The sequence below is a fragment of the Perca fluviatilis genome, chromosome 10, assembly GCF_010015445.1.
Source record: "Perca fluviatilis chromosome 10, GENO_Pfluv_1.0, whole genome shotgun sequence".
NCBI classification, from domain to species: Eukaryota; Metazoa; Chordata; class Actinopteri; order Perciformes; family Percidae; genus Perca; species Perca fluviatilis.
This window is the reverse complement of record NC_053121.1, coordinates 2,854,716-2,864,393: the sequence shown is the minus strand read 5'-3', so window position 1 is coordinate 2,864,393 and position 9,678 is coordinate 2,854,716. Positions and strand designations below refer to the sequence as shown.

Sequence of the window (9,678 nt, the reverse complement as noted above, 5' to 3'; positions counted from 1 at the left end):
ATGTACATTGTGAATCATCTTGGGACCCTTAGAGGGGTACTGTTAGGGGGACCTTTCCAACAACAAAAAGAAAAGGGGTTTCCACAGCATTTACCACCATATTAAAAATATATATAGAAAAGTTCCCTTAAATGAAGGCAACGTTTTCAGCTGTGATATACACTCATTTCATCAGATGGATCAATCCATCCAACAGAAACAGCCTACACTGTTTTTTTCTCTGGAACTAACCTCACCTCAAGTGTGAGGAGAGATGGACATACAACACTTTGTGCTGCGGAGATGAACTTCTTGATTTGGTGCAGCTTCCTTGTAGCCTGACAAGCCAGACCCACATCAAGAAGACCCTGGCTGCGTCTAGATTTCTAGGCTAGCTTCCTTGACAAATCAGACTAAAAGCTCAGCTTCCACTGCCACCTAGAGGCCAACATCAACCACTGATCAGGTGGAACATTCTGTGATGCAGCAGTCCAGCAACAAGGTCCACCATAGAAAACATTTTTTTAGACACCATATCTCGTAATTACAAGAAAATATCTCATAATTACGAGAAAAGATCTCGTAATTACGAAATAATTTAAAAACACCATATCTAGGAAAACGCTTAACGAAAATGCTTGACGTGGTTTAATGTATCTCAACAACGACCAATCATCACCAGATTTATCATGGTCATATCTGGTCATGAACACTTAAGTCTGTCAAAAAAACTAAATCTAAATCCAACGATTATAGAAGTTATCTCACAGTAATGTTTTCTTCATCATTGGCCCTATGGCGAGGAAAAAGCTTATAGTTTAATGTACCTAAACAATGATCAATGATTACCTAATTTCTCTCTCATATTGCTCCTCATAACCACTGAAAACGGTCAAAAACTTGAACCCAAAGTCCAATTATTATGGACATTATCTGACATTCTGCTTTCTCCATAGGCTAGCCTATGGAAAAAGCTTAACGTGGTTGAATGTACCTAAACAATGATCAATCATCACCACATTTCTCTCTTATATTACCCCTCATAACGACGGAAAACTGTAATATAATCTAACCCAAAGTCCAATTATTATGGACGTTATCTGACATAAAGCGTTTCTGCTTCACAGCAGGGCAGCGGAGCGGCTGGGGGTTGACTCTCCAAGGTTCTCATTGGCTTTATAAGTCCTAATGTGAAAAAGCTTAAATATTATGGCCGTTATCTGACACTAAAGCGATGCTGCTCAATTAAGGGTAGGCTATTGTAAGGAAAAAAGCTTAACGTGAAAAAGCTTAACGTGGTTTAATGTACCTAAACAACGATCAATCATCACCAAAATCCTCTCCTATATGATGATCGATCGTTGTTTGTACATTAAACCACGTTAAGCTTTTTCACGTTAAGTTTTTTTCCTTACAATAGGCTACCCTTAATGGAGCAGCAACGATTAGTGTCACATATGTGGACTTTGGGTTAGATTTGACAGTTTTAAGTGGTTATGATGAGCAATACAGGAGAGGAGTTTGGTGACGATTGATCGTTGTTTAGGTACATTAAACCACGTTAAGATTTTTTCACGTGAAGCGTTTTAAAATGTCCCCTAAATATGCCGCCTTCCAGGTGTTTAAAATTATCTCATAATTACGAGATGAGGATCTCGTAATTACGAGATAAGGTGTCTAAACATTTTTTTTTCCCTATGGTGAATACAATACGCTTCCGTACAGTCACATCTCTGCATTGTCGCTACTACGTTAAGAACTTCCTCTCCCACAGACTTATCTGTGATACAATTAGCATTTGTCACCAATTCCTCCACACCAATTCAGCAGGATGCCAAGACAGCATAGTACGGATGCCTTCCCACTTTACATCTTGTAACAGCCCCTACAGCTTACAGATTTGATCCCTTTTGTCTAACAAAAGCAACATTCCATCTTATATGCTCCATGATATATGGCAAAAAAATAAAAATAAAGATTCTGACACTTTGTAAAATCAGTATGCCTTTTATTAAATTAAAAACATCTGTTAACAAAATGTAAAATGAAGGAAAAACAAACTTCACCCCAATGAATGTACCATAACTTTCTATTTCGCCTCAGTGTTCACAGTATCAGTGGAACGGCTGTCTATCGTTTCCAGCTCTCACGTCTCACCTTGAGTTGATTTCCTGTGGCATAAAGCAAACCTCTTTAATGCATACAGGATGTTACAGATTAGCCTTTATGTTTCCAGGAAATCCTCAAAGAAAAAGGTCCTCAGCTCATACAAAACTCATTTCAAGTCATAAAATGTTGCCCAGACAGTTGCTGTGGTTGAAATGTTACAGTAACAAAAACAGGCATTTTTATGCCCCTATACAAAGGATATACAAAGGACAGCAATATCCCAAATGAGTTGAGAGGGGACAAGAGGGGCAGATGTCTCTGTATCTTAAGACTCCAAAGCAAAAATATACAAACAAATCGGCTTGAAAAATTGAAGGGTTGGCACAGTCAGTGTGAATATGGTGGTGACCACTTTTATGGACAGCGATGCATGTTTGGACAGCATATTAGTATATGTACAAATACAAATTAAAAAGTAGAGGAAGGTGAATTCTCACTTTGCCTCCTCTGTCTAACAAAAAACAAAATCTTATGTGACGTTGATGACGTTACAGGCAAGAAAGGCCAGTCTCAGTGCAAATGCTCCAGCTTGCGTAGCCGTATGGGGTTGGGAAGAGCTTGCTGGTTGCGTACAGAGGAGGGCTCCTCCTCCGGCGAGCGGAATAGCACCCGACCCCGGTGGTTGAAAAGGTAAAAGGATGGGTGGTTCCTCAGTGTATCAAATGTTCTGGGGAAAAAAAAAAATGAAATAAAGTAATGTACAAATAGTCTATTGCTTGGCACTGTAATGTTGATGTCACATGGGACTCTGTATTTATATCTATGGGACTCCTCTAACAAAACGGCAGATGTCATGTCTCTGCCCACTGTGATGCAATTTAAAAAGTCTAATTTAGAGCAGTGAGCAAAGACATTAAATCTTTTGGAATCAAAACCCTGACACAAACACACACACACACCAACTCAAAAACAGACTGCCATAATCATATTGTAATAACCTACACAGCCAAATGTGCATGAGGCACTTTTACCACCTATGCTTCTGGTGGAAAATGAGGATATGAAAAAGCAAGGGAGTCTGACATCCAACAGTTCAAAGTTCAGGCACTTGCACCAACATACGGTAAATAATTAAGTACTGTTTTAGACAGAACATTAGCGAAATATTGTAGATTAGCCAGTGCTAAAACACTTAGTCCATTAAATCGGTTTTGACAATAAAGCAAAACTGTCAAACATGTTCTGGTTCCAGCTTCTCAAGTGTGGGAATATGCTGCTTTCCTTTGTTGGGTAGAATTGTATATTAAAACGTCTTAGGACCATTCGTTGGACGAGGCAAGTCATTTATAAAACACTGCCCTGGACTCTTGGGATTTGTGATGGACATTTATCACCAATTCCTGATATTTCATTGAATAAAAATAACTTTTTCCTTTCCTAGCAACATTTCTACAATTAAGACTCATGATGGGCAGACAGACGAGCCTAAACTACCATCACACCATGTAGTGATGCCGTTATTAATTGCATACTGCACATAAAATAGCTTTAGGGAGCCAAAATAATTTTTTTTTTTAGCTCAACGGTCTTGTTCCTTAGAACTCCATGATTTGGCATGTGAGAGGGACCTACTTAAAGAAAACTGTTAATGTGAAGGATTTCTGCAGATAGAAAATGGTGATGAAATTTGAGACTTGGTATTTAAACCATTTGGTCTTTAAAGTAGGGCTGTGCTCGATTGAAGAAATTCTTAGTCGACTAACACTAATTCAATTGTATCGACTAATCGATTAGTTGATTTAATCGACAGATCTGTAAATCTGAGTTTCTCCGCAAAGAGTCATGCAAAAGCACCACTTTAATTCTTGTGTTTACCAGAGATGTGCTCGTACGTTTCTTGGAAATGAGTCATTCAGCATGAAAAAAAGCATAAAACATGACTAATCGACTAAAGAAATCTAAGCTAAGACCAAAACGACCGATTAGTCGACTAAGAAGGAGCAGCCCTACTTTAAAGACAAAAATGTGCAATCTTTGTAGATGCCTTGTTGTTCTCCTGTAATGTTGGAATGTTTCTTCAACGGATTCCGTTTATTAGTTCTTGTCTAGGTCTAGGTTCAGAATGCGTCTCTGGTTATTGCTTCAAAGTAGAGTTCCTATAAATGCAGCATTCTTCCCATGTGGCAGAAGACACAAACAATCCGACTATCAAGGGAGAAAGGTGCTGCAACTCCACTTACTTGTTTTTGAGCTCTGAGGAGGCGTCCATGTCTTTGAACTCTCCAGCAATGTGAACAATACCATAACAGGTCATCACAAACGATAATAAGGTCTGTAATACAATCTGCAAAAACAAAAGCATAATGAAAATGATCCAAAAAAATAAATAGCATAGACACATATTTGGGGCTGGTTGCGAAAGGCAGGCGATTTAAAGATGACGGAATGAAAACCACTCACATCAATCGGTAGTGTCTCGTTTTCCTTCTCTGTGAGTCGCATGTACGATCGATCTGATGGGAGAAATATATTTTAATAATAATAATACGCTACATTTGATATAGCACCTTTTACAGTCAAAGTCAAAGTGCTTCACATGAACACCATGACACAGTGGCAGAGGACGCTAAGCAGTGGATTAATAAGCAAGAAACCCTCATTAATATTTAGCACCATGCTAGTCAAACTTAACGTTGTATGTCACTAGCGGGGATATTTTAATATTAACTGCAGATGGCGGTGGTGAATGGTTGGGAACGGGGCTAAGCTGCGCTAGCGTCTACTTAGCTAGCTAGCTAGCTGATGGACCGAAAGGCCCGACCTGCTGTTTATCACCCTACCGGGGACAGCGGAGCCCTCCTGAACTACACAAAGATACGGAGCCCCGTGCTTTCACTCCCCGCACTACAACTTACGCTGTGCTGCAGAGAAAGCTGCATGAGCTAAGGCAAAAAGTCCGACGCCGACAACACCTTTCCAAAACGACGAGGCCATCTTGATCCAGAGCTATGACGAACTGTGTGCAGTGTCGTAAAACAGTGTCGTAAATAGCCCCCAACCATGACAGGGTCAAAAAACATCATAGCCAGATGAAATCTACGAGATACCATATTTAAACTATGTTAAATACACTTTGGGGTGGTTTTAATGTTCTTTTTTTTTGCTTTGTGATGTTTATTTGTGCTTATGTATTTGTCATGAATACAACCAAAGATTCTCTGATACCCTGAAGTAGTGAGAGCTTTTACTTTGAAGGGGTCGGCATTCGGCTAACATCCGCTCTGGCCCCTGCCCTTTCCTGTTAGCTAACAGAGCTTTCATCTTATACCATATTTAGCAGCTTAACGTTATCTCTTTGATATATTTACGCAGTCTATCGTACTTTTTTTTTTAGACCAAACACAAATATGGCAGAGGCCATTCAAAAGAAATTGAAAGCGGAAGTAGAAAAATATACACAGATGCAGAAAGGTAGGTGCCAGCTAGCATTGCATGGTTTCTCATATCGTGCCATGTTGTGGCGAGCTAGCTAACTGACCATATTAGGGCAGCTAGCTATACATTAATTTAAGGCGTTCGATATTCCCTGTACGGTTAGACTATCATTTATGGTTGTAACAATACTGCCGTCACATAAAAAGTAGACGAATACCCCCACTCATTTAATACTGTCTGTTGTTTAGATGTTAGCAAGAACATGTCAGCCAGACAGAAGCTGGAGACGCAGCTGACAGAGAACAACATTGTCAAAGAGGTATCTAACAGCTCATTTTTCTTTTAAAAAGCTTATTTTCCTCAGTGCTGTAAACCCGTTCATGTGGTATATTGAAGTTTGCAGTATTAAATAACTGATCTCTCTCTCTCTCTCTCTCTCTCTCTCTCTCGCTCTCTCTCTCTGTCTTTCTTTCTTTCCAGGAGCTTGATCTGCTGGGCAGCACGAACACTGTGTATAAGCTTATCGGCCCAGTATTAGTGAAGCAAGACCTGGATGAGGCCAAAGCCACAGTCACAAAAAGGCTGGAGTACATCAACGGAGAGATGTGAGTCACTAAAGCTGTAGTCCATTATATAGTGGGCATGCCAGTAGTCCTACATCCTGCATAGGTTTGACCAGAGCAGTAGTATATAAATCCATATTCCATAAATCCAGTGTGGTTTCAGTTGATGGGGTTCAATTATGATCATTACTCAGATACCTTATTCTGAGTGTGGACAAAGTCGTCATGCTATGGTAATATTGGTGGAGAAGAGGAAAGACTTTCTCTGTAATACATTGTAACTAGGGTTCACTACATCACATCTGATTGAATCAGAAATTGCATTGAGCTGCAATTTATCAATCCTTGAAGGTGAAATTCATTATGAATATCTGGTTTGGCGGTACTGTATTATTCTTAACTGACCCATAACAACTGCAACATCAAATGGCATTATTTTTTCATACTTTGGCAGGCAGCTATTGTCAACAGGTAAGTAGGAAAGTATGTTGTGAAAAATGCCAACATGCACTATGCACTTAACCTACGATTGATGCACCCCTGCTCAATACCGCCTCAGACGTTGTGTCCCAATTCCAGGGCTGGGTCTTCCGAAGTCCACATTTCTAGATTGAATACATAATTACAGCCCAACCAGACATGTCCTGTTTTAAAGGCTCCTACAAATGTGGCCAAGAAATGCAACTTTCTTTTGCCTAAACTGGAGTATGGTCACCATCCTGTGCATGTTCCCTTTCCCCTGTTACAGGGCATTAAAGGTTCAGTTGGTGACTTTTATAAAAAGAAAGGAAAAAATTGTCATATGTGCTCGAACTGTCACAATGTCCTGACAGTGCTACATGAGACAGATAATCTGTGGAAGAAATCCCATTCCTCAGCCTCCTCCTGGTGCTCCTAATGGCATAATGAAAACAACCAATCAGAGCCGAGGAGACTCTTAAAGCAGTGACAATATGACTGCTTGGGTCGGGAACTCTGATCAAACAAGGCAGCGCTTAACAGTTATGAATCAAGATCCTGTTACTGCATTGCCTATTTCTCCCCCTCAAATGTTTTCAGAAACACATTTTAGACTACTGTATAGCTGTAAAATTACAAAGATTGTGTCTTGATTCATATTTGATCAGCGCTGCCTTGTTTGTAAGGTTTGATCAGTGTCGTTGACTGCATTAGAGACTCCTTGGCTTTAATTGGTTGTTTTCCTTCAGGCGCGGTGGAAACTTGCAAATGCTATTAGGAGCACTAGGGGGAGGCAGAAGAACATTATTTTCCTCATCTGCTACTTTCTACTGCTAGTTTCAGCAAATATGACAAAAACTTATAAAAGTTATCAACTGCAGCTTTGAAAGGGACATTGAATTTGTGTTGATATGTTCACCAATAACCTGATAGACTTTTTGCCAGTCGTCCATCACGTGATAAAGCAAAGTCTTGCAGCACTTAACTCAACAATTACACTTTATTGGCTGTGACTTCAGTAAGTGTCAACATAGTTGTCAGCGTCTTTATTATCATGGGTAGATATCACTGCATTTATTGTACAGTATCAATGATTTTAAGAAAGAAATTCCTTCCCTAAAATAATGTCACACAGAAACCAGTGTTTCCCCTAGGTTGACCAAATTCTGTTAAATATGTCTTATATGACTTTTAAAGCTTGCTCACCTGCTCCACCCGTTATTTTCTTACAAGCATTGTAGCATTTAAAAGGCTTTGTTTTAAAATGGAGTCCGGCGCAGTGCTCGCTCCACAACAAAACGCTGAATCCGTCTGCCAGGCTTGTAAAATTATAGGGGAAACATAAAATGTGATGTCTTATTCTCTTGAATTTCAATCCATGTAAAACAACTCCTTCTGTAAGATAACGCCATGACATTTTTAGAATGATATCACACCCTCCTCCACATGCTTGTCGTCTTAATAGTCACCAATGGTGGCTGTCGCTGGACATTCTTCACAAAACTAGGCACCTAACTAAGAAATGGCTCCATGTGGATATCGGTGCATGTGTTATGCTCACTCACATGTAGAGGGCAGTAAGGAGTTTGGTGGACGGACAATAATCTACAACATCCTTTGTCACAGTCTTTCCTCTGTCCCTGTGACTGCAGGAGCACCGTGAGTCTATCTTTTTGTGTGTATTATGTAGTACCGATTTCAATACTTTTTAGGCACCGAGCGAATTGCCTCTAAAGTATCGAGTATTGAAAAATGCCTCATCATTCAATACCCAATTTCAATACCAAAGGAGTAAATCTCATCAGAGTCAGTGAGCCAATAAGCATGCAGCATGCTTCTACCAAGATCGAATAATGTCTGTGATTGGCTGTCTAACACTACACGTCACAGAGACACGCAGGAAGAACTCTACGTTACACAGAGACAAACTCACGTAGTCGGGGCTGAAACATAAATTAAAATATATTGTGCTGTTGTGTGTAATGTTGTAATTTCTTTTCTTTTTTTTATAAAATTGGTATCGAAAAAAGTATCCTTTAGGAACCGGTATCAAAGTCATGGTACTGGTATTGAAAACATTTTTAACAATACCCAGCCCTAGTATTATGCCACAACAGGACACAATGAGGAAAATCAGAGAGGAACATCAGAGTGGTGTTGTATTAAAGGACAATTCCGGCGCAAAATGAACTTTAATAACTCGTGTACCAAGTTGACCGTTCTCTGAGATCTATTTTCATGCTATAATGTGTCTCTTGTTTGAAACAAGATACAGCAAACCGGTAGTTAGCTGCTAACGCTAGCTTTCGGGGCAGAGGGTAAATCGCTATTTCTATAGGAATTGTCCTTTAACTTTATGATCACTCTTTAGGCTGTAGTTTTTGGTGCCATTAAACTTTATTATGTTTTATAAAAGTGTTTTTGTAATTCCCATTGCCTAGTCCCCTATATTGGCGTCGGATAGATATAGTGTATTCTACCATGGAGTGGAAAAGAATTGTTTTATACAGAAGGATGAGCAACATTTCCTGTCTTAACGCATTCAGTGTATAAATATGGCCAAATGTGTTTCATTGTGGTGTTTAATTTATATATTTATTTGTCCTGTTGCAGTCAAAGGTACGAAACGGTCCTGAAAGACATGGAGAAGAAATCTGAACAGCATCGAGAAGTCTTGTCCAGTTTACAGCAGGAGTTTCAGAGAGCTCAGGGCCTGGCTGTCGGCAAAGTCTGACCAAGGGATCCAGCTTCATGCTCTCTCTCTCTCTCTCTCTCTCTCCCACACACACACACACACACACACACACACACACACACACACACACACACACACACACACACACACACACACACACACACACACACACACAGATACAGATACAGATAAAGGGTTAGTCATGACATGATGTAAACCTTCAACATAAGGCTGAGTAAATTCTGCTTGTATCTTGTCATTCATTTGTTATTACAGTGACTCTTCCCCTGTTACTAATAAACCTGTTTTTCATGAAAGGTCAAACCTTTTCCTTTAGTTTTAATTGTGTGAGCAGAGGTTCTCTCTGACTGCTGAATATCAAAGAACAGGCTTGCTGTGTGCTTGTTTCTGTTGAACATTTGCTTTAATTACTGGGGC

At 39.7% G+C, this 9,678-nt stretch overlaps 2 protein-coding genes across 2 annotated transcripts; one reads left to right on the top strand and one right to left on the bottom strand.

Moving 5' to 3' along the window:
- Positions 1–1,965: 1,965 nt before the first annotated feature.
- Positions 1,966–5,132, bottom strand: mmgt1 (membrane magnesium transporter 1). Its single transcript, XM_039814434.1, has 4 exons — positions 5,004–5,132; positions 4,549–4,601; positions 4,329–4,432; positions 1,966–2,815 (listed from the first exon to the last, which is right to left on the bottom strand). The coding sequence occupies exons 1-4, from the start codon at positions 5,080–5,082 to the stop codon at positions 2,659–2,661; spliced, it is 393 nt and encodes a 130-aa protein (XP_039670368.1). The 5' UTR covers positions 5,083–5,132; the 3' UTR covers positions 1,966–2,658.
- A 215-nt stretch (positions 5,133–5,347) lies between these two features.
- pfdn6 (prefoldin subunit 6) lies at positions 5,348–9,564 on the top strand. The gene is made up of 4 exons (XM_039814456.1): positions 5,348–5,559; positions 5,772–5,842; positions 6,004–6,128; positions 9,159–9,564. Exons 1-4 carry the CDS (start codon positions 5,496–5,498, stop codon positions 9,277–9,279), a joined length of 381 nt encoding a protein of 126 aa, XP_039670390.1. The 5' UTR covers positions 5,348–5,495; the 3' UTR covers positions 9,280–9,564.
- The last annotated feature ends 114 nt before the right edge of the window (positions 9,565–9,678 follow it).

Excerpts from the sequence above, each read along its gene's own strand:
- mmgt1 (XM_039814434.1), bottom strand. The coding sequence starts at position 5,082 with ATGGCCTCGTCGTTTTGGAAAGGTGTTGTCGGCGTCGGACTTTTTGCC. Across the intron at positions 4,602-5,003 it reads AGCTTTCTCTGCAGCACAGC|ATCGATCGTACATGCGACTC; the intron begins GTAAGTTGTAGT and ends TTCTCCCATCAG. Across the intron at positions 2,816-4,328 it reads TCCTCAGAGCTCAAAAACAA|AACATTTGATACACTGAGGA; the intron begins GTAAGTGGAGTT and ends TTTTTTCCCCAG.
- pfdn6 (XM_039814456.1), top strand. The coding sequence starts at position 5,496 with ATGGCAGAGGCCATTCAAAAGAAATTGAAAGCGGAAGTAGAAAAATAT. Across the intron at positions 5,843-6,003 it reads AGAACAACATTGTCAAAGAG|GAGCTTGATCTGCTGGGCAG; the intron begins GTATCTAACAGC and ends CTTTCTTTCCAG. Across the intron at positions 6,129-9,158 it reads GAGTACATCAACGGAGAGAT|TCAAAGGTACGAAACGGTCC; the intron begins GTGAGTCACTAA and ends GTCCTGTTGCAG.